Raw genomic sequence first — 24,807 nt, 5'->3', positions numbered from 1 at the left:
TAAATGTTTGCAGTAGAAAGAATATAAAGAAGAAGAAAAAATGATAGATGTATTTTTGGCAAAATAACACAACTAGAATTACTAAAATGGGAAAGAGTGCAAGAAAAAGGAAGAAGATAAAAAAATAAAAATAAAGAAAAAATAAGGAATTAGAATATTGGTTGAATGCACTTGGAATGTATGTGCACAGTGGAAAGAAGCAATGATTGAGAGGTTCAGGAAAGCATGAAGACAATGAGATATGCCGAATAGTTTCCACTTTTAACACCTTAAGAAGATAAACAGAAGTTCAAAGAAAACTTTTTTGCACATTTTTGCGGATGAATTTTTATATTGGATATAGAAAATTTAATTTTTTTTTCTCTCTTTTAAAGTAAAGAATAAAACATTATATCGAATTTTCAATAGTGGTTAGAAAAAAGAATTTGTGTTTATGCTACAAAGTCTTAAGAAGATGGATGTATAGTTTAAGAAAAATATACGCGAAATCTTTTTTTATTTATTTATATTATAAAAACTGTAGAATCTGTACAGTTTCTTTTGGAATTTTGATAACTTAACATTTATTAATGCATCAAATATTTGATGCCATTTTGAAAATTTTTAGAATATATTTCTTTGAATCAAACAGTAAGAAAGTTAAAAAAAAGTAAAAAAAAATATTTTTTTACTTTCATTTTAACAATAAGTTTGAATAATTTGAAGATATTTTACTTATAACAACATATTTTTATTTATTTTTACAATGAAATTTGTTTTCCATAAATAAATTTTTCCCATCTTACGCTTGGATCAAACTTGAAAATATAATTTTATACAGTTGTTAAATTGAAAATATTTGAGTTTAAAACGTGTTAAACAATAAAATAAAATAATTATTAAAATAAAATATATACATAACTGTTTATCCAATTTATTTTTCAGACCAGCAAATGTTTATCAGAGCTCTGGAGGATTTAACATCGGCTCTAAAAGAATTGAGAAAAAACATGGATTTGCAGGTATTCACTTTCTTTTTTTTTATAAATTTAAACATTTAAATATTTATTTGATAGAATTTTATTGGACTTCCATTCAAACTATTCGTTATATGGCATCCAATACGTGTCTAGCATCATAAATACGATTTAAAGTAAATTTCACTTCATTTGGATATTATCTTTCTAAGAAAAGGTAATGACTTTTTCTACAAAAAAAAATCGCTGCGTATGTTAAATAAATTGAAAAAAGAAATTTAAATAAAAATTGAGTTTCTGGATTATTTAAAATTCAAAAGATATTTTTTCCTTATTTATATTTAATTTTTTTTCAAAATAATTTTAGAATATATTCGACTGTTCTTAATGAATTAATGATTTCGATTAAATTTTAGATAAGAGAGACAAAATATTTAAGAGAAACCCTTGAGAGGTGCGAGATGTGTAGAAGTAAGTAAATTTTATTTTAATATAAAGATTTTAAAATTATTTATAATAAATAATTCTGTTTTACAAAGTACGTTGTATATCTGGCTTGCAATTTGAAAATTTTAGACTTATAAATTCCCAATGGTATCCGTCTATCTGTCTGTCATTTCTTAATCTCGAGAAGGGAATTAGATAGATGAAAATCGAGACCAGAAATGGAGAGCTTAAGGATAGGAGGATCCTGTTAACTATATTCGAATTTCCGATCTAATCAAAAATATGTTATTTCAATTCAAAATTTCCTCCCGAACACAGTTCGATAGATGACCAGCACGACTCTATTGTTATCGGGAAAAGTATCACGTACAGGGGCACCACCGAAATCGAGAGCATATATTTTAGATGAAATTAATTAAAAATTGACGACCTTACAATAATTTTTGCTCGTTTATTTTTTATTCTCTATTGCATTTTATTCAATAGAATTTACACTTTAAATTTCAAATAATTTTATTAAATTTTATGCTATAAAAACTTATAATAAATTATATATATATATAGTATTTTTTTAATATATAATTAAATTTTACGTTCTATCAAAATGGCTTCTTTTTCAATTATTTATTTTTTGACTCAGTTATCAATCTTCTTTATCAGATTATTTTACTCCAAAGAGGATAAAAATGAAGTTAATAATTAATTAATGTTATTATGTATAATAAAAAAAATAACATTAATTAATTATTAATTTTATTTTTACTTAAAATGTATAAATAAAAAATTTTTTCTTGCATAAAATATCTTGTAAAATCATTAAGAATGTTGATATGGAAGCTATCATAAATTTTCATTATTTACAAACATTTGATTTGGGATTTGCTAAATGTTTTATTTATTTATTTTAAGTTAAACTTTAAATACTTTAACTTAATAAACACTTTAATGACTTTTTAATCCTTTAGTAAATTGTATAACATTTTAAAAAATAAATTAAATGACATGTAATTAATTTAAATTAAAAAATAATAATAAATAAATAAAATGCATTTCGTTAATAAAATTTTAAAAGAAATGTTTTAAATATATAAAACATTAACTAATTTTAAACTGAATTTTTAAAATAATGAAAATAAACAATAGCCAGTTTAATTTCTTTCTTTAATTAATAATTTTAATAAAATAATTAAAATATAAATAAATAATTTATTCTGTAATAAAACGTAAAAAATAAAAAATATATTACTATTTTTATATAAACTGAGTAATTAATTTTTGTTTTTAAAAATAATAATTCTAGGTAATTTTATATTTTTTTAAAATGTCATTTTAATTTTTAAATTATGTAATTTTTAAATTTCATCAAAGAAACTCAATAATTACGACATAAATTAATATATTTTAAACAATTTTCTTTTTGTGACGTTTCTAAATTGAATTTTTTGAATACAAAATTTTTATTTCTGACATTTTAATAAATCGCTTTAAATTTTTATTAAATTAAATATATTTTTTTATTCTAAAAATTAGTAAAAAATAATTTCATTTAATAAAGCTTTTTTTTCTAAAATATAATTTAAAAAAACTAATTTTAATTTTTTTTCTTTGAACTTAAAATAATTTAAATTTTATGAAAAACAATTGTCTTCACTTTGTATTGTAAATTTTAATAAATAACAATTTAATAAAATGCACAATACTTTTTGAATTTTTAATAAAATGTAAAATCGATTTTTTTCAATTTTTCAAAAAAAAATTAAAAAACAAAATATCGAAATTTATTTCTTTTACTTGAAATAAAATAATAAAAAAATAAGTAATTGTATTTTATTTCACAAAAACAAAAATGTAATAATCGAAACAATTGAAAATTTCGCAAATTATTTTCTTCTGTTTATCTTGACACTTGAACTCCCTCTCTTTTTCATTTATGATTATATATTTCCATCGAATTAATATATATAAATACAATATAAAATAAATCAAGTTGATAGTGTGTATTTTGAAAGACTTTTATATAAGGCATTTGGCAACCTTAATCAAATCTACTTATTTCTCTGACCACGTCTGTACCTAATTGAATCTTCTTTTGATTCTCGCCATCTGAATTCAATTTCTTTTTTTTCCTCCTTCCCTTTTCTTCCTATCTCTAACAGAAAGACAGATTGTATTATACTTACCTGTTTACGAACTTTTTATTTTTATGACTAAATCACAAGCAAAAATAATAAGCGACATTTGTTTTCCAACAAATTATACGCTTGTAGACTTTTTCTTCTTTTATTTATTATTTTATTTTTTCTTTTATATGTCTATTGAACTTATTGAATTTTCGATATTTGTAAAAATACAATAAAAATCTTTATTTCCGTTAACTTGTAAAATGATCGCTGTTCAGTAAATCATTTTAGTTTTATTTTGAAGTCGAATGTAATTTATTTAACCAAATAAAGTTAAATTATTTTCCTTTTTTTTAAAAAAATTAATTATGTTTTTTATTTATTTTATTATTTGGCTAAAGAATTTTTACAGTGAAATTTAAGATATTTAATTTTTATTTTTCTTTCTCTAAAATATCGATAAAATTACTAGAATAACATCTTACAATACTGTATCATTTTATAGAAAAGTAAATAATACCGTTTGATAGTTTTATTTTTGTAAAATAATAACAGAAAGTATAACTTATAACAAACATAAAATCTCTACTAAATCATACGTTTATTATTGTAAGTAGAACAAATGGAGGATCAATTTTTATTTATTTATTTCGCTAGTGGTATTTTCATTGTGTCTTATAGTAATTTTTACTGGTACTGTATTTGTTACAGGCTTTAGATTATTAGTAAATTTTATCTGTATTTACTATTAAAAATGAACGAATTAATAATTAAATTTTTAAAATTATTTGTAAGTAACTTTTAGTAGTAAATACTTCACCAAAACTTATTAAATTTTATAATTTTTTTTACTTATATCTTAATTATTTCGATGCTTTCTATTTTTTTTTCAGGCATTCGAAATGCATAATTATTTTAAAAAATCCTCTAAAATAAAAATTTTTAACAGAATTATATACTTTATAAAGAAAATGTATCATCTAATTTATAAATTCAGCTATACTTTAAGTGTATATTATTCATGAAATACGATATTTTACTTTATATTTATTAAATAATTTTTAATAATAAATTTATTTTTATGACGAAAAAAAGTAATTTAACATTCTAAAATGAATAATTTTTTAATCTGAAATAAAAAATCATTAAAATAAAGTATCAATCCAACAATACAATACATCGTAAGATTTTTTGAAAAGAATCACCACTTAAGAGGAACTTAAACGTCTATGAGTGGTTAAATTTCCGGATCTCTAGCATCAAATAGGAATTCCAACTAAGAATCTTTCAAGTACTCTCTATAAAGAAAAAATATATATATCTAAAAAATCCGAAAGAAACCTTCAAAAAATTGCCTTTGATATTCTTAGTAAAATATGTATTATATGTAAGATTTTTATGGAAGATACTAAAGAAAGTTTCCCTCATTTAACCTCTATTATACGTACAATATGCTACATTAATACTAAAATCGATGATTTATGAATATGTTGTTATGTTGAAGGAGAGAGTCTCCCTATACCTCAATCTATATAGGATAGCTTGAGGATATTGTCAGCTGCAGGAGACCTCATGGCAGTGATGTAGAAGGCGTTATGTTACTTAGCTGTTAGTCAGGATGTCAGAAAAGGAAGCGTGGTTGGAATTCTGAGATATTTTCTTCCACATTAGTGGATAAAAGCAGGAAAAAAAATATAAAGAAAAGAGCAACATTTCCACAATGAATTTCTAAAGTAACAATACTCATAATCAGTATAAGGTATGCAGTAAATTACTATGACATTTACATGCACATTATTTACAATAAAATACGTGAAAGAAATGTTCTAACTTGTCTCATCTAAATTAATTTTTCTTATGTTACATCATTACTTCCTACAAATTATCATTATTTAAAATTGATGGCTATTTCTTTTCTAATTTTTATTAAAAAAATACGTCAATTTTTTACAAATTATTTTTTTAATTAGTAAAAAAAATTCCTTAGTTTAAAATATATTAAAATTTAAGTTTAAAATATCATGTTTTGATTTTTTAAATTTAAGAATAATTATTATTTTTTGTGCTTTTAGAAAGTAAAAAATAGTTATTAAGATAAGAAACATTCATTACGAGTTTTCAAACGTCATAAAAATAGTAACAAGAACATAAATAATTTATATATTTGTATAAAATATGTAAATTAATTTGCATAAAATATTGATTTTTAAAAAATTATTTTTCCTTCTACTACAAAAAATAAGTATGCTGATAACTATTGATACTTCTATACTAATAAAGTTACATAGCGTTCTATTATATAAATAAAAATATGCATTCATTTAAGATAATGGCACTTATAAAAAGAAAATATCTTTAAAATGAAAGTTTTGAAAATCTTTTAAATGAAAAAGTTTTGAAATGAATTTAAATTTTTTTTATTATTCCTAATCATTACAAAGAGCAAATATTTGTAAAGCAAATTGTTACGTTTTGAAAATGTAAATATTTATTTTTATTGTTATAAAAGTTTGAAGTTTTATTAAAAAGTCGAAAAGAATAAATAGTTCTTTAAATTTTTACAATTCTTTGTTAACAAATAACGTTTTTAAAGTAATAAATTGTAAAGAGACGTTAATGTTACTATCGCAACAATTCTTGCTTCTGCGAGAATTGACGACCTTTCTGTTACTATCGTAACTTTAGATTTATTCGTCTCTGTTACTAAATGTGTTAATTACATTTAATTTCATTAATTATGTTTAATTTCATTTTAATGATGTAAGTTTCAAATTTAATCATTTTAAAACTGAAACTGATTACAATTAAATTCGATAAGAGACAAATAAAAATGGAATTGATTAATTAATTCTTTATATATATTTCTTTTCTGTAATAGATGAATTTTTGACAAAATTAAACTGTAATAAATTAATTTTTTTAAAAATAAATTGTAAAAGATTAACTTTCAAGAAATTTGATTAAAGCTGATTAATTTTTAAGAAATTTAAATTCAGTTGATTTGTTTTAACTCTGGTAATAATTCTTTATTTTTTCATATTTTAAAAATCAAAAATTAAGACATTTTAAAGCGATTCTAGTGAAAAATTTTGTAATATTTCACTTTGAATTCTTGGCGTAGAAAATTTATTTTTATCAAATAAATCAATGTTTTTTTTTTTTCCTTTACTTTAAAAGAAATTCGAATTTTAGAGGATGGAAAGAAGCTGTTGTACAATATTTATGATCAAGTGGAAGTCTATTACTTGGTCATTTCCCTTTAAAGTCATTAAAGCAAAGAATTGTTCCCAGAACGTGGTTACTGTAAAGAACTATTCTAACATGAATAAAAACAAGCAATCTTTTTTCTCCTAGAGTTACAAGCTTTCGACTTTTTTTTTTATTTTTATTTTTTAAATTTAAAGCCACGATCCATCAGTATGAAGAAAGTAAATAGAAGAAGACTACACAGAGTAATACTGTAATAGTTATTACTGTGGAAGTTTATGGTTCGTTAAATCAGGCATCCCTAATATTTAAAATTGGATAAACATAATTATAAGATTTAAACTTTAATTGCTGATTTTTATTTGTAATTACAACCAATTCTTTTCAATTAGAATAGAAGTTTTTAACGTATTGCTCTCATTGAATTTTAAGTGATATGTGTGCGTGTTTTATAGCTTGTTTTTTTTAATTAATAAGATGATATTTTATTAAAATCTATCATTATCTAACTGTAGAAAGATGTTTTAAAGCCGAAAATTGAGGTGCAACTCGATTAAACTGATTGATTACGCACCAACAAACAAGGGAACGAAAGGAATTTAAGTCCTTTCGATCTTAGAAGATGGAAATTTTTTTTACAGAAAGAATACGGAAGCTTAAAATTGTTATTTGTTACCTAATAGGAAGTGACGTTGATGTATTTCACTATTCGATAGTTTAAATATCCAAACAGTCGACTTCAATTAGATTTTTTTTCTTGACTTACGTTCTTTGGTTGGACGTTAATTGCTTTCAGATGAGTTTAAGTCTCTTTTCTCCACCAAGATAGATATTTTAAATAGATTTTATTTCTTTTCTACTTTCTTTACTATCAATTATCGATACATTCAAAAATTGTTCGATTCATCTAGTAAAATAGTTATTAAAGATACTTTTAAAATCATATTTTCGAAAATATTGATTTCATTTTCGAAGCTTCTTCAATGTATCTATGACATTTATGTGAATTTTTAAAAAAATAATAATAATTTAAAGCAGGTTATCGACTGATTCAAACTCTAAATTTACTCGATGTATTCTAATAACTGTAAATTTTATATTCACTATTTTAAGAGAGTATCGAGTAAATTCTATTCAAATTTCTCTATCCGTATAGAATGAATTCTATTGAATTTGCATCTTGGAAACGATAAATGTATCAAATTTTCTTTAATATCTATAAATATTTATTTAAAATACGCTTGAATTTTTTTTAAATTTAAGATTTATTTAGCACGTTTAAACCGAATGACTCGTATCTAGATAGAACGATGCTTTTGATAATTTATTTCGAGATAACTCAGAGAATGATAAAGCTGATGAGTAAAGAAAGCTAAATCTAGTCAATTAAATGTATTAAATTTAGTTTCCTAGATATTGTGGCAGAGGACAGTTAGGTTAGAACAGAAGATAATCAGGAAAAGCGATAGGAGCTAATTAGTAAGAAAATCGATATAAGGAATAAGAATTAAATGTGCAGTACATAGAGTTTATATAGAATAATATAGCAAGGTTGATTGAAAATTTTAGCAACTTGAAACTAAACTAGATACTGTTACATTGTTATAAATGGAATTTGGGATAACAAACCCAAATTTCGGTTACACAACTGTTAATTAGAACGGAGAATAGTTAGTTTCCATAGAGTATAGTTAGAATTCTATTAAATTCTCCTAGGTTTATGTTACAAGAAGGGATATAATATATTCTAGCAATTAATTAATTAATTATTAATATATTCTAGATCAATTACTCAATAATATAAATTCTCCAAACTAAACAATACATAAAATTAAAGTGTTTAGAGAGCCATTAATCAAAACATTTGACTACTTTACAGTTCGAAAAACTTGCAGAGACAATCCCTGCTTTCCAGGTGTTCAATGTTACGACACAGTCGACGGATTTAAATGTGGTTCCTGCCCTAGAGGTTACACGGGTGACGGTATCAGCTGTAATCCCTACTCAGCTTGTAACGATAGACCCTGTTATCCAGGTAAGAGAAGATGGAAAATGGTTATCCAGGTGAGCGAGATAGATTCTTAAAATTCTTCCTCTCAACTTCTACCAGGTGTGAGGTGTTACGATCTTGAAAATGGTGCTTACCGATGCGGTCCCTGTCCAGAAGGATTTGTTGGTAACGGTGTGGTGTGCAAACTAACTAATCGATGCTCCGAAAATCCATGCTGGCCTGGAGTGCAATGTACCAACATAGATGTGTCACCTGGTTATCTATGTGGTCCGTGCCCTTCTGGTTTCTCCGGTAATGGTACCCATTGCGAGGACGTGGACGAAGTAAGCCAAAGCTTTCGTATATTTTTCTATTTATCTCACCTGCCCACACAATTATAGCCGTTACCTTAGCATGTAGCGGGTAATAAAAACGTTAAAGTTCGATAAAAGAACAAAAGATTTGTGTATTCCATCGCTTTTTTTCGCTAAAGGATAACTGAAATATTTATTTTTCTCTTTATAATTCTAGAAAGTAGTAAATTTTCTAGAATTTAAGCACTTTTTCTAAGTAAAATCTTAAATTTTAAAGGATAAGTTGACTCATCTAACATGATAAATTAATATCATTCGATACTTAAACGATGTATGTAATTATGGAAATTTGATATTCCAACGTATAAAATATCAATTTAATCTATTAAACGACTAAATTATTATTTAATTTTCATTAAAATATGCTTAAAATTTATTTTAGGTTTAGAATAATCAAAGAATAAAGTAATTATCCAGTCGATATCCGGTGATTATCACCCTGGTTTCGTTATCGATTAAAGAATCGTCTTGATTTTATGCGAATCTAAAATCGTCTTTAACTTTAACAAAGATTCACTTTTTTTAAATTCATTTAAAAAAAAAANTTACTCTTTTCTTTATTTTAAAACTTTAAAAAAAAGGCATTACAAATGCACTTTTTTTTTTACATTCTCATCATCCATAGACGTCTGGGAAGAAATTATAAACGTTACAAATGTAGAAAAGTGTATCCATTAGTAGTAGCTAGAAGAAGAAACAAAATATCGAGAAAACATTTTCATATTTTAAAATTACATTTTCATTTTTATGCATCATTAGGAACGAGATAAGAAGATAAGTGCGGCTGTCTACGTTAATGCAAGTCTCCAGAGAGCCTTAGAAGAAGCAGGATGTCCTCCTGGTGATGCTCCACATTCCATACAACCGACTGGAGAGATTTATTTTAATGGAAAAGGTACAACTATCTCCATCTAAAAATACCTAAATACTATGGTATAATAAAGATTTTTGCACTTAATTAACTTAATAGGGGTGTATAGATCACCGATGATGCTTCCACTGTTGTTTATTTACCATGATTTATTATATGACTACTTACCGCTTTTGCCACTATAAGTGGTCATTTTCTTAGTTGCAAGTGTTTTACTTGATCGAGATTTAGTTTTATTACTGTGACAAATTTTAACAGCCGTACAAAATTATCATCTCTTTTTTTTATATTTTGCCCTTAAATTTTGCTTCCAAAATTATTTTTGATTTATATTTTGCATTTTATCTTTACGTGTTTATACTTTATTTCAACTTTTTTAAATAAACTACTAATTAAAATTAATATTTTAATTGGAAAGAGGGTATATTTTATTTGTTAAAAATAATTCCATAGTGCAGTATATTGTAAACAATTTAATACTAATTTTTTGAATGTAAATTTTTAAAATTTAATTTTTCGATTTTTGTATTTAATATTTACATTTTATTTATTTTATTTAATGTAAAATTGAATAAAAAATATATTTTATTCGAAAAAATATATATATCTTTAATATTTATACGTTAAAGCAGTCGAGCAGTCGAGCAGTTTTATATATAAATTTTCATTTTTATGCATTAAAAATTTTAAAACTTACTTTTTAAAAATGTAAATTGTTTTTTTTAAGATAAACTTTTATTTTTATGCTTTTAGATAAAACGAAAATTGAAACTGAAAGTTAATTTTTTTTTTTACTTTTCTTATCTAAAAAAGTACAGATTTCAGTTTCAACAGATAAAATATAACTTAAAATTTGTCTGTTTCAAAAAAGACAATTTTTTTTTCTACAAAAAGTTAAATAAAAGACAACTTTATCTCTAAAAAGATAAATTTTCCAGTAAATGACAATTATTAATAATAATAAAAAAATAACAAAAAAAANAGGATAACTGAAATATTTATTTTTCTCTTTATAATTCTAGAAAGTAGTAAATTTTCTAGAATTTAAGCACTTTTTCTAAGTAAAATCTTAAATTTTAAAGGATAAGTTGACTCATCTAACATGATAAATTAATATCATTCGATACTTAAACGATGTATGTAATTATGGAAATTTGATATTCCAACGTATAAAATATCAATTTAATCTATTAAACGACTAAATTATTATTTAATTTTCATTAAAATATGCTTAAAATTTATTTTAGGTTTAGAATAATCAAAGAATAAAGTAATTATCCAGTCGATATCCGGTGATTATCACCCTGGTTTCGTTATCGATTAAAGAATCGTCTTGATTTTATGCGAATCTAAAATCGTCTTTAACTTTAACAAAGATTCACTTTTTTTAAATTCATTTAAAAAAAAAACTTAATTAGAAATTATGTCATTAGTTGCTAATGTCTCTTCAAAAAATTCATATCAAAATTAATTATAGTTAAAAAAGTTGAAACGTTTTCAAAAATCCAAAGAATGCATTTAAAAAAATTTTTAATGTATTTAAAAATATAATAAAATAATTTCAGAAAATTGAAAAATTTAATTTAAAAAACTTCAAAATTATTGTAAAATCTAAAAAAAAACTTCTCTATAAATCAAGAAACTTCTCAAAAATATCGTTATAATTAAAGCAAAATCGCAAAAAGTACATTAAAGTATCTAAAAATTTTCAAAAAATTAAATAAAAAATGTTTTGGTTTCTAACACATTTTTTATAATTTTTTAACACATTTTTTTATAATTTAAAACATAAAAAATTAAGATTTAAAATTCGGAATTTTATGCAAGAAGTCAGAGGTTAGATATTTGGAGGGAACAAGCTCATTAAAAATTTTGCATTTTATTGCTAACTTAACGAGTTAGGTTTTATTGGATCTCAATTAAAACTAAAATAAACATGAAGTGGATGAAAGAGTTATAACAACTGGATGGGTTTACCATTGATTTTCAGGTTCGAGTGCCATCAAAACTTTTCGGAAATGTTTATCTTAGCATTAACTCCATCATGAACCTAATGAAACACAGAATAATGTTCACGTTTTCAAGCAACTCTCAAATATTTATCACGTCAAAAATCTATATTTATAAACGAAGAATCTTGTCAAATTGTTATGTGATAAATAAATACATAAATAAAATTTTAAAAAATTAATTTGGTAACGTTTTAAAAAAGTCACAAGCTGACATATTTAAAAAACTACTGAAAACTTGAAAGCTTAAGTAATTTCATTAACTCTTTTTACCTTGTGTTCACTAAAAGGGCCTTTTTTTAAATCATATTACTCGTGGGTTCGGCCACGTCCACAATGGTAGAAGTCGGGTGGTGAGGGGTAGGACCCTACACAACAAAACAAACCTCCAGCGAAAGCTTCCTGTGGAAGCTGCTGCGGATTCGTTCCCGGATTCCCCAGAACGGTAGATTAAGGCCTTAACTTCTTCAGTCATCCTGTGTTTTTTTAAAAAATGTACAAACTTAATTAACGATTCAAAAAGTCATAAATTTAGGCAATTCAGAAATTTACAGTTTAAAAAAATATTTTATAGAAAATCGCAAATTTAAAATTTAGAAAAAAAATCATAAAATTGTTAATAAAACTTAATAATAAATTTAATTATTTTGATATTTTTCAAACGAATTTTTTCATCATTTATTTTATTTTCCCATTGTTTATACGTGAATGTATTTTTTGGTTTTTTTTTTTTATGTTTACATTTACAGAAACGAAAATTGCTTTCGATTAAACATAATTTATATTACTGTTTATTAATATTTATTACATTTTTAAATTTTTAATTTTAAAATTTCAATGATTTTTAATCTCGTTAAGTGGTCGTTAATTTTATTAATTTCTAACAACGTTGTATTTTTTTTCTTTTTATAAAAATTCAAAAATGATTTCCTACATAAAATATATATTTTTTTAATTTTAATTTTTAAAATGGTTCTATTTTAATCTAAAAATAATATAAATTATTTAAAATTTTGTATAAAAATATATCTGCTTTTTTGAATTTTAATGTTGCAGTTTTAGAATAATGCTCTTCATTTTTGTGTTTTAAAAATAAGTTTTTTTTAATAAAACTTTGTTTATTAAAGCAAAAATATTCTCAAATTTATTAAAACTATTCAAAATTTAAATTAAAAAATATATAAATTTCACATTTATACACATTTATTATAAAATAGGAAAAAAATGAGCGTTTTGCATTTTTATAAAATACAAAAAATGCATTTTGTAATTTTATAAAAATACATTATAAAATACAAACATAAATATGTATAAAAATGTAAAATGAATAAAAAAAACGCATTCTTTATATATTTTTATTAATTTATAAAATACAACAAGTGCATAAAATAAAATTTATTTCATTTTTCGAGCAATATTAAGTTTAAAAATCAGTTAGAAACTTTGAATAATTAAAATTCAGAATTAAAAACAATTGAGTTCGAAATTTAATTTATAATATCGCGTAAGTAAAATTTGATTTAAAAAAAAAATTAAATGTTTACTCGAAACTTCTAAGTTAGAAAATGCAAAATATTCATTTAGTTCGAGTGTAAAGCAATTAATAAACATCCGAAACATTCGTATGTTATCCACACGGTTTACCTAATTACGGTCATTTATAATATTTTCAGTGCGATTTAGCTCAACCCTGCCATCCAGACGCATCGTGTGTCAACACGGCTCCGGGTTTCAGGTGCGGACCATGTCCTGCAGGTTACACCGGAAGAGAAGTTTATGGTAAAGGACTCGAATACGCACGAGCGGTCAGACAGGTCAGTAAATGTATACACCTACACAAATCTATAAAATATTAGAATTGTTGGGGATAGACTAATGTACCATCAAATCTTAAAAATGTACCCAAACAAAAAATACAAAGAGTGGATCGAAAAAAGAGGAATTGGTATCGACTGTGAGGGAACTAATCCAATTTTTAAACTTTTTATAAAAAATATTTTTAAACATTTTTCATCGAAATCCCGTCCCAAGCTACTGTTTGACAGAGATTATGAAAGATAAACAACTCGTGCTCTTAGGTTTTCCAGTTATGAACCCCAAAGTCCATTTATCTGTAAAGTGCAAAGGGTGGTGTGGTGGTGGTATGTGTGTGTGTACCTTATCCCTTCGCATAGCTTCCATTGTAAGTGATAGAAGTTCTAATATAGAAGATATATCACCGTCTACAGTGTATATAACGAGAAACAATGTTTGATCATTGCAAAGCTTTGCTTGACGTTAGTAACAAAATTAATGTTCTGTTCCTATCGATTGTTTGTCCTCAGTCGACCGCAGTTTTCTATTCTCCTATTTAAAACTACTGAAAGATTGAAAGGAATGTTTAGCTTAATCAATTTTCTTTTGTAAAATTTCAGTTTTTTTTAGAATTTAAATTTATTATTTCTCTTTAATTTATGTGCTTTATAATATGCAATATCTATGTATATTTTTTAATAGTTGTGTCTAGATATCAATGAGTGCGACGAAGGAAGAAATGGAGGGTGTGTGGAGAATTCTCAATGCGTAAACACAGTTGTGAGTACTTTTTGCATTGATATAAATCGCAAATGTATATTTATAGCATTAAAAAATTCATTTACGAATACTTTAGACTAATTATAAATTAATACTCAAAATTTTCTTTAAAAAACGGGGGAGGACTAATGTATTTAATGATTCTAAAACTAAAAAATTGGTAAAAATTGTGTTAACTTCCAAATTTTTTGTAAGTAGTGATTGGGCTGCAATTTGAAAAAAATCGTAGACTTATAAATTCCCACTGTCGTCCGTCCGTCTGTCTGTCTATCTGACTGTCCTTTAATTTCGAGAACGGAGTTATATAGATAAATACCGAATTCAAACGCGCAAACAGCATTGGAGTAGGAGGCCCCGAGAAACTTCCAGTCTAGATAGAAAGTCATGTGATTTCGATTTAAAATTTCCCCTGAAAGGTGTTACTCTATCGTTAACAGGAAACGTATGACGTACTGTACAGGAACAAGCCACTACTAATTTGAGGTGGAGAGCATATATTTTAAATGAAATAAATTAAAAATGTAATTAAAACTTGCAGCCCGNTTCACAACTGAAATATAAATTATCTTATTATATGTAACACTTTTATTTGATCTTTTATTTTATTGTAGATACGGGGGTGGGAGATGCTTGCAGGGGTGATTTCGATAAAGACGGTGTTCCAGATGAAGACGACGTGTGCCCAGATAACAGGAGGATATATGCTACCGATTTTAGAGAATATCAAACAGTAGTGCTCGATCCAGAAGGCGAATCTCAGATCGATCCTCATTGGGTTATATACAATAAAGTAAGTGTAACTTTCATAAATTTCTCTTTATCTATCCAGCCTTAAAAATGTAATTACTTTAGGGAGCGGAGATTGTTCAAACAATGAATAGCGATCCTGGCCTGGCTGTTGGTAAGTCTGTTACTAAATATGTCTAAAAAGTTTTAGAAAATTATTAAATTTTAAAATATTTCAGGTCTCCACGCTTTCGGAGGAGTAGATTTTGAGGGTACTTTTTTCGTCGATACAGAGGTCGATGATGATTACGTGGGCTTCATATTTAGGTAAAAATTATTGTTTAACGTATTATTTTTATAAATAAATATTTAATTATTTATATCCTTCTTTAGCTACCAAGACAATTCTAACTTTTATGTCGTGATGTGGAAGAAGAAAGCTCAAACTTATTGGCAAGCCACACCTTTTAGAGCTGTGGCAGAACCTGGTATACAGTTAAAACTTGTCAAATCTGAAACTGGTCCTGGTGAAATGCTTAGAAATTCATTATGGCACACTGGCGATACTGAAGAACAAGTAGGAGAGAAATTTAATTAATGTTTTTGAAGTTTTTACTAATTAACATCAACTAAATTTTTAATTATAGGTTAAGTTATTGTGGAAAGATCCCAGAAATGTTGGATGGAAAGAGAAAGCTGCGTACCGTTGGCTATTACTCCATCGTCCTAAAATTGGATTAATTAGGTCAATATATAAAATTTTAATTAAAATCAATGCTAATAAATTTAAATTAGTTTCGTTTCTTGTAATCAGAAAATTTTCAAACTCCCATACAATGTTTTAGAAAGAGAAATTCAAAATTTTAAGTATATTTAATTAATATTCTTTCTACAGGTTAAGGATATTCGAAGGAGAGAATATGGTTGCTGATAGTGGTAATATTTATGATGATACTCTTAAAGGAGGACGTTTAGGAGTTTTCTGCTTCTCCCAAGAGACAATCATTTGGTCAGATCTTGTATATCGTTGCAATGGTAAGAAACATAAAGAAAATTCTCTATTTCTAATCTTGTTCTAATTCATTTGAAGAAGAAAAAGTTATGAATTCTTCCGATTACGGGTTAAACCTCTAAAGGGATTTATGTACTAATTTCATCTTTAGGAAAAAAAATTCAACAAAATTTAAACGTGAAATCAATAATATTTTCTGATATCTTTAATCTCTAGAGGCTGTACCGAGTCGTGTATACGAAGAACTACCCGACTATCTGAAAGCAGAAGTAGCTATCGATAACACAAGACCTTCTGATATACCAAATGTTGGCCACAGGAGGGTACCAGAATATCCAAACATCGTTCCTGCGGAATTAAGAAGAAAATCTTCGAGGTCCGGCCGGAGGAATTATTAAAAAAAAGAAAAAATATATATATATATTTCTACTAGTGATCTGGAGTTTAATAAATTATATTAATTCGCTCGAATGTCTTTTTATGTTAAGGGTTCTTTCATATGTGGAGAATGTATCGAAGGTTTTGTTGGCAACCAGACGTTTGGTTGCCATCCTCATCCGGGTACTTGTCCAGATGGAACCATTTGTGATGGACATGCTGAGTGTGAAAGACGTAGAGGTCAATACCGATATCACTGTAAGGTGAGCAATTATGTTACTGTGGCCAACTTTATAACTACTAGAATGGTGCCATTTCAAATAAAACTCTTATATTTTCTATATTAAAAAGAATAAAATTTAAAATTAGTTTTAAACGATCTATATATTAAAAATATAACATATTAGTTTTAAAGAATTAATACAGAATAGTTTGAAAGTCAGTTAACAGAAGTAACTGACCCTTCTTTACCTTTGTTAAAACTGGATTTCGGATCACCCTATTCACTGTATAACTATAGGGTAAAAATATAGAGGATTTGAGTGGTTTTTGTTCCTCAATGCCGAAAAATTCTGTTGAATAGTCGACATATTTGTGACACGAAAACAAAAACAATATATATCCTTTCGGAATTAGGAGAAATAATGCAGTGTAAAGAAAGGACAGGGAGATAAGGAGAGGGGGGAAGAAAAGACATTAGATGATACTGTATAAACTATCAGTGTAGACGTCCACAGGAAATTTTATAGGGGATCAAAGCTTGGCGACAAATAACTGCATCAATAGATTTTAATTTAATTTTTTAGGTTTTTATCGGAAATAGATTATAGAATACAGTATTGAATAATTAGAAAAAGAGAGACAATTTGTAATCATACCCTCAATCCCATGGTCGAGAGTGTAATTACAAATTAGATAATAAGATTACAAACCTCAATCACTTTTACGATTGTAATTTGTGGAATTCTTTACTCAATTCCGGGGGTCATGTGCCCCGTTTGCCTCCCCGACTATATGTATGAGCCATAGGTATCAGTCGGAAAAATGAGCCTCTATGCCTCCAATGATAAATGTTTAAATACGCCTCTGTATAACTAATATATTCTTTACAAAATTTAATTTAATAAAAATTAGTTTCAAAGAAGTGACTTGGATAATATTTGGAATAGCTGTTAATTCATTTATGAACAGGTTTAAATTTAACCTTTCTAGTCGTGAAAATGTCACCGCACTAAAAGACAGTTTTCTGGAGGTGTTCGTCCACAGCGGAACACAACATGTCAACACATAGCTGAAATTACACCCANTTGATAAAAATTAAAACGTTTTTCTTACTAAAGATTTATTTTATTCCACATGACATATTTCAAAATAAATAAATAAAAATCCAGCTTAAGAATATTCTGCTTGTTCGTTATAAAAATATATACACTAAATGAAAACATACATTAATCTGCTTTAAATTCTAAAAAATAAAAATAAAAATCTAGAAATTCGAAAAAAAACTTATTATTATTATTGAAGTTGCCTATAAATTGCAAAAATTTTCTACTTATTTTGCCTAATCTGGATATCATTAAAAAGTAAAATATCCAAATGGAATCAATCCATAATATAAGAATGATTTATTCAAAAAATCTTCTTTAATTTCGAAAATATGAGGTGCTTTATATTACATAAAACCCTGTAAATTATAAAGGCTCGAAGAGAATAAAAACGAAAGAAGGGGGAACTGTCACTCCTGTTTTAAAGTATAAAACTTCTTTGATTCTTATGCAGAATAGCAGGTGTTTGGTAAATCCATGCTTGGACTTTGAATATAAATTATTCATTCAGTTTTTTACCAAGAGTAGACTTTTGTTGCTATAGACGTCCATCTTCAAAATGATGTTCATGCATGAAGACGACATCTTTTTCTACAGCTTTATCGTCTTACTTATAGATCTACCATGCGATATAAAACTTATAACTGATTTGTGAAAGTCTTCCAATATTATGAATAATTATTATGAATTTTTATTAATTTTTAAAGTATTTTATCTAAATTTATTTATTAATATATCGCCCAAATTGGCTTTAAAATATATATAGTTTTTGCACATTTCAATTAAAAGATATTAAAGTTGGATCAAATTTAACACATATGATCTTAAGCAAGATCCTGGGAAGTGATTTGTTGCACAATATAGTGAGGCCCGTCAAAAAATATATACAAAGGGATTCGAAAGGCCCTAACTTCAGTCTCTTTCTCTAATGTGATTCGATTTATTACTATCTTTTCCCCCTCTGTTTACGCATTGAAATTTCATAAATTCATTTTTTTAGGCTTTTTAATCAAAATTTTTTTGTTTAGTTCTTTCCGGGCCCCAGGGGGTAATAGCTCCCGTTTTTCCTTTTCCCTGTCGACCTTAGCCTTAAGCAAGAACATACATTTTTCAGCAAGTAATAATGGATAACACATATTAAATTTTTGAGGAAAGAGCGACCAGGTTCCTCATAGCACGAAATCCTAAACTATAGGGCCTCGTGTTAGTTTGTGTAAATCCCCCCTGTAAAATTGTATATGAAATAGCACAGCTTTGTATTTTCGGCTCCATAAGATGATAAATTATTAATTTTAATATAAATTTACTGATTTTTAACGTTTACGTATTCAAAAAATATTCTTAACTGCATTATGGATAACATATCATTTTAGGATGCTCCTAAATTAAGGAATAATTATTCTTATCAAGTTTAAGCTTCCTATACTGAATGACTGTTTTCCTATATTATAAACAGAATTACCGTTTCCTGACTTTATTATATTTATCATAATTACAGTTTGAAGTCGTGGAAGCAAATCATTTTATAGATACATTATACAGTTAAGAATACATAAATATTTATAAAATTTCATAAAATATTTTTAAAACTTAAATTAACGAAGAAAAATGATTTTTAAATGCTCTTAAAGTTAATTAAATTAATAAAATTGTTTAATAAAATATTTTCGGTCTATTAATAAGATAAGTAGTTACACCCCGTTAAAATTTAAACGATATCGTTTTGCAATTCGCTTAAACGTGCGACGATGGGCGTGGTTCAATGTCATTAACCNATCTTTTCTACAATTTAAAAAATATATATAATGTATGTTTTATTTTTTTTGTATGTGTGTTTAGTGTCGTGTAGGCTGGGCAGGTAGCGGTAAAATATGTGGACCAGACAGAGATTTAGACAGCTGGCCCGATTATGATCTGAATTGCAACCATCCAAAATGTAGAGCTGTAAGTTTTAAGTTTATAAAGTACAAAACTTTATTCCTGGCGAAAATTTATTCGAATGCAAATGAAGTGTGCATACTTATGTTGATCAGAATATTTCGAGTAATCAAGAAGCACATTACAAGAATATTCTCAAGTTTTGCTGCATCGTGGCGTGACTCATCGATCCGCTACTAGCAGAATGTGTTTAGGAAGTGGATATTTCTCTTCCTCTGTCTTGAAAGACATCGAATTTATCGATTATAAAGTTCATCTACATTTTCTGATAAATCTGAATTCTTCAGAAAATATGAGTTCCTTTCACATTTCACTCTCGTTCTTTATAGAACCCATTCTTTTTTCAACATTCTTTTCTAAACGATCAAGTTTGCAAACTTGTTAAACTTAACTTATTTAGATAAGAAAGGGGGGGAAATTTTTAATGTCAAGCTAAGTTTCATAAATTAATTATTTCCACTTTATAAATTACCATTAAATAAATTATTTAATCGAATTTTATATATTGCTATAGAAGAAATTGTAGTAAAAAAAAATTTACTTATATAATTTTATTCAAATTTATACTTAATAAATTGCGTTATTGATCATTTGTTATTAACTTTAATACAGTTTAACATTTATAAATAATTAATTCGATATTTTTAATCCATTTTAAATTCGCAAATTTCAAAAACATTTCATAAAATTTAATTAAATTTTACATCTGAATTTTATTACGTAGCTATTATGCTAATTATTTTAGCAAATTTTATGGTATTTGGTTACTTTTCCTGTTATTTTATTCGCCTCTAATCACATTTCCACAAGAAAATTTTGTTATTGATGATCTGTGATCCATCTTGGGATGTCCTAAAGTCGACAAGTTTCTTAATCTTGTATGAAGGATCACAGTTACAGGAGAAAAGCAAGTGAAAACTAGTAAACAAGTTGGAAAAACATTAGAAAAATAAATAGCCATTGGATATATATATATATAAGAAACGATTTTATATATTTATAAAATAAAAGTAATATTTTCTAGCCTTGACAATGATAATCTTATTTAATTTTAGGATAATTGTCCAGATACACCAAACAGTGGTCAAGATGATGCTGATGGTGACGGTTTAGGTGATGCTTGTGATGAAGATGCTGATGGAGATAACATTCCTAACAATCCTGTAAGATTATTTATTTAAAAGAAATTATTTACATTTTTTACATTACATTTAAAGCAATAATTTTAAAATTGACTTTCGTACTATTTTTCTTTTGATAATTTAATTTTTCGATCGGATCTCTTAGGAATTTTTCTAACCAAAAAAATAAAAAATAATTCTTTTTCTTTCAGCTAATAACTCTGAAAAAATTGTTTGTGTTTCAACTGTATTTTTTTAATACTTAAGTTTTTATTTGTGGAGTGTTATATATATAAATATTTTTTAGATCTAACAATCGTCTAGAAGCATTTCCAATTACATTTTTTAAGTGTAAAAATATGTTTTCTACATTAAAAAATTGTAGTTAAAAAGGAATTTAAATATATTTTAGATTAAAATTATAAAACAAACAGTGTAATTTAAATCTGTTTAAAAGAGATCAATAAAAACTGAATGACGTCAAAGAAACCCTAAGTTTGAATGTAGAACGGAGTAACTTTACTCGTTTCTCTTTAATTTTGTTATTTATCTAATAAAGGATTTCTGTTGTCAGGATAACTGTCCTCTCGTTCCTAATCCCAATCAAGAAGACACGGACGAAGATTCTCCAGATAGATTGGGTGATGCTTGTGACAACTGTCCAACTGTCCCCAATGCAGATCAATTGGATTCTGATGGTGATGGCATCGGTGATGCATGTGACCAAGATATTGATAATGATGGTGAGTTTTTAATTGGATTCTCTCTGATGATCATCAATACACTGTCATTATAATATATGTCGTTAAATCATCGTTAAAATTTTCTAAATTACGCTGAGAAAGTAACATATTTTATCATTACACATTATCATTTTAAAATTTCATTGGTAAAGATTCTTGATTTTTTTTTCCTTAGAAATTCTTCGTTTGATCATTAATCTATTTCATTTTGACTACATTTTTTTTAAATTTATTTTTAAATTTATGATTTGTCATTTATTAATTACGTTTCTGCGTCAAATTGATTTTCAATAAAAGTAATCAATTAGAAAATTTTGTTTTCTGACAATTGATTGTTGTATCAAATTTTCAAGTTATACATTTTAAAAATCAATTTCTTGTCATAATCAGAAATTTAAAAAAATAACAATTTTACTTTTTTAAAAAATTCAAAACTGGTGTTTTATGTCTCATTTTTTACTTTTCCTGCTATTATATATAACAGAGGGAAAGTAAGGCGATCGGTCAAAATATGCTCCCCCCAGTTTTTACATTTTTGTGCTCAGGATACGTTGAAACGTCGAGAAATGCAAAAAAAATCCGGGTTTTTTTTCTGTATATATGGGTGTTAGTGTATGTGGGGGGCACGATTTTATTCACTCTTTGAAGCTTAATAACTCCTGTGTTTTTTCTCGAAAATTTCTGAAATTTTTCAGGAAGATTTGTGTATTAAGGCGATTGATGCTATTAAATTTTGGTGATTAAAGGTCAGAAAAAGTGGGGAGATAAAGGTCTTGTGTATCTCCGGTAGGATCAGATTTAATGACTATTTTACTCGTTATTAGCATTTACAATTTTTATAAAACTCATCTCCATCTTGAACATTAAGCTTTTTACCATTTTATAATAGTTAAAAATATAAAAAGGTGCCACTAAATGTTGACGAGAAAGTTGAGCAACTCGTTGCTGATTTTCTTGAGATTTAAAAATTGGATTTTTTTATAAATAAATTTTATTTAATTTTTTTCTAATTTGCGATTTGTTTACTTTACAAATAAATTTAATTTTTAAAAAAATACACTCAAAAATTGGCTACTTTATTACGATTTTTTAAGTAGAAAATTTTAAAATTGAATTAATAAATTTTCAATATTAAATTTTGCTTCAGAAAAGTTTTATATAATTTAATTCACTGTGAAACTCTCTACTTGAAATTTAAATTAAAATTTTCGCACTTACACATTTAAACTTCTATAATTGTGTTTAAATTTATTAAATTTAAATTACACAATTTTCTCTATTATGTTAAGGAATTCATAATTTATTGGATAATTGTCGTGCCATACCAAATGGAGATCAAGTTGATAGAGACGGAGATGGACTTGGAGATGTTTGTGATAATTGCCCATCAGTACCAAATCCCGATCAGGTAATCTTAAAATAATTACAGCTTTTGTAATTAAGTAATTTTATTTAATTATCTTTCGTTCCACATTTTTTTAAATCTTGATTTTCCCAGTTTTATCTTAAGTATTTTAGTCATTAAAAAAATTAAGTAATTATCCATTTAATTAGTATTTATTGGAGTAATTTCTTAAAACTTCAGGAAGATCTCGATAAAGATCGAATAGGAGATGTTTGTGATAGCCCTAGAGATAGGTGAGCCAGGTGCATTATATTGTTCTTTAATTATTATATTTCAGTTTAAAAACTCGAGTAAAATTTACTTTAAAAAAAAAAACTATGTTTTATTAGAGATCATGATGGATGGCCAGATCATATCGATAATTGTCCAGATGTGGCTAACAGTGATCAATTGGATACAGATACTGACAGAATAGGCAAGCTGTAGTTGAGCTTCGTAGAATTATAATTAAGTTCGTTTTGTTATTTAATATATATATTTTTAATCGTTACTTTAGGTGATGATTGCGATTTTGACAAAGATAATGACAATATAACTGACAGCATTGATAATTGTCCACTTGTACCAAATCCCGACCAAAAAGATACAAACAGTGAGTTATACTTTTTGTAATTTACATTTCAAAATTTTAATTATTAAAATTGACAACTTTTTTTAAATCTGTATTTTTTTTAAATGTCAAATTTCATTTTTAAAAAAGTTAAAATTAATCAATTTCGTTTTATAAACGAAATTTGACATTTTTTAAAAATGCAAATGAATATTTTATTATTTTTTTAAATTAATAACGTAACTGAAATGATAAAAGTTTACATTTTAAAATTTTACTACCTCAAATTATATATAATTATTTTTTTTTAAATTACTAGTTTTATATAGGCCTAATTTCATAAAATGTAGAATTGATCATTTAAAATAAAATTTAGACATTTAGATTAATTTAAATGCGAGTTCCTTCAATTGAAACTAACCATTGTTTATATCCTTATATATAATATATATATATATTTGTAGAAAACAATTATGTAAATTTTCAAAATTTACACCTTCTTTTATACACTTTAATACTTTTTTTTTTGTTAAATTAATTTATTTCATGAATAAATTCGTTTAAGAATTGACACAAAACTCTGTTTATTAAATTTACATTTTCAATTTTCGTTTCGTACCTTTGAGCGTTGTCATTTATCACTTTTATAATTATAAAAAAAAAAATGTTCACAACTGAAATATAAATTATCTTATTATATGTAACACTTTTATTTGATCTTTTATTTTATTGTAGATACGGGGGTGGGAGATGCTTGCAGGGGTGATTTCGATAAAGACGGTGTTCCAGATGAAGACGACGTGTGCCCAGATAACAGGAGGATATATGCTACCGATTTTAGAGAATATCAAACAGTAGTGCTCGATCCAGAAGGCGAATCTCAGATCGATCCTCATTGGGTTATATACAATAAAGTAAGTGTAACTTTCATAAATTTCTCTTTATCTATCCAGCCTTAAAAATGTAATTACTTTAGGGAGCGGAGATTGTTCAAACAATGAATAGCGATCCTGGCCTGGCTGTTGGTAAGTCTGTTACTAAATATGTCTAAAAAGTTTTAG

The 24,807-nt window shown here is 25.8% G+C and overlaps 1 protein-coding gene across 1 annotated transcript in view; it reads left to right on the top strand.

Moving 5' to 3' along the window:
* Window positions 1–24,807, top strand: part of LOC111628402 (cartilage oligomeric matrix protein-like) — a 123,877-nt gene that overhangs the window by 97,060 nt on the left and 2,010 nt on the right. The window contains exons 5-20 of the mRNA XM_023372176.1: window positions 925–1,001; window positions 1,373–1,427; window positions 8,610–8,765; window positions 8,841–9,064; window positions 13,648–13,788; window positions 14,471–14,548; window positions 16,775–16,927; window positions 19,829–19,933; window positions 20,983–21,090; window positions 21,623–21,791; window positions 23,081–23,199; window positions 23,377–23,429; window positions 23,526–23,611; window positions 23,693–23,788; window positions 24,482–24,660; window positions 24,723–24,771. Coding sequence (XP_023227944.1) covers window positions 925–1,001; window positions 1,373–1,427; window positions 8,610–8,765; window positions 8,841–9,064; window positions 13,648–13,788; window positions 14,471–14,548; window positions 16,775–16,927; window positions 19,829–19,933; window positions 20,983–21,090; window positions 21,623–21,791; window positions 23,081–23,199; window positions 23,377–23,429; window positions 23,526–23,611; window positions 23,693–23,788; window positions 24,482–24,660; window positions 24,723–24,771 — 1,848 coding nt within the window. The remainder of the gene's footprint in view (window positions 1–924; window positions 1,002–1,372; window positions 1,428–8,609; window positions 8,766–8,840; window positions 9,065–13,647; window positions 13,789–14,470; window positions 14,549–16,774; window positions 16,928–19,828; window positions 19,934–20,982; window positions 21,091–21,622; window positions 21,792–23,080; window positions 23,200–23,376; window positions 23,430–23,525; window positions 23,612–23,692; window positions 23,789–24,481; window positions 24,661–24,722; window positions 24,772–24,807) is intronic.

Source organism: Centruroides sculpturatus, unplaced genomic scaffold (genome assembly GCF_000671375.1).
Source record: "Centruroides sculpturatus isolate CEXI.00-Female unplaced genomic scaffold, Cexi_2.0 scaffold582, whole genome shotgun sequence".
NCBI lineage: Eukaryota > Metazoa > Arthropoda > Arachnida > Scorpiones > Buthidae > Centruroides > Centruroides sculpturatus.
Note: the sequence above shows the minus strand (reverse complement) of the source record. Positions and strands in the feature narration are given on the sequence as shown.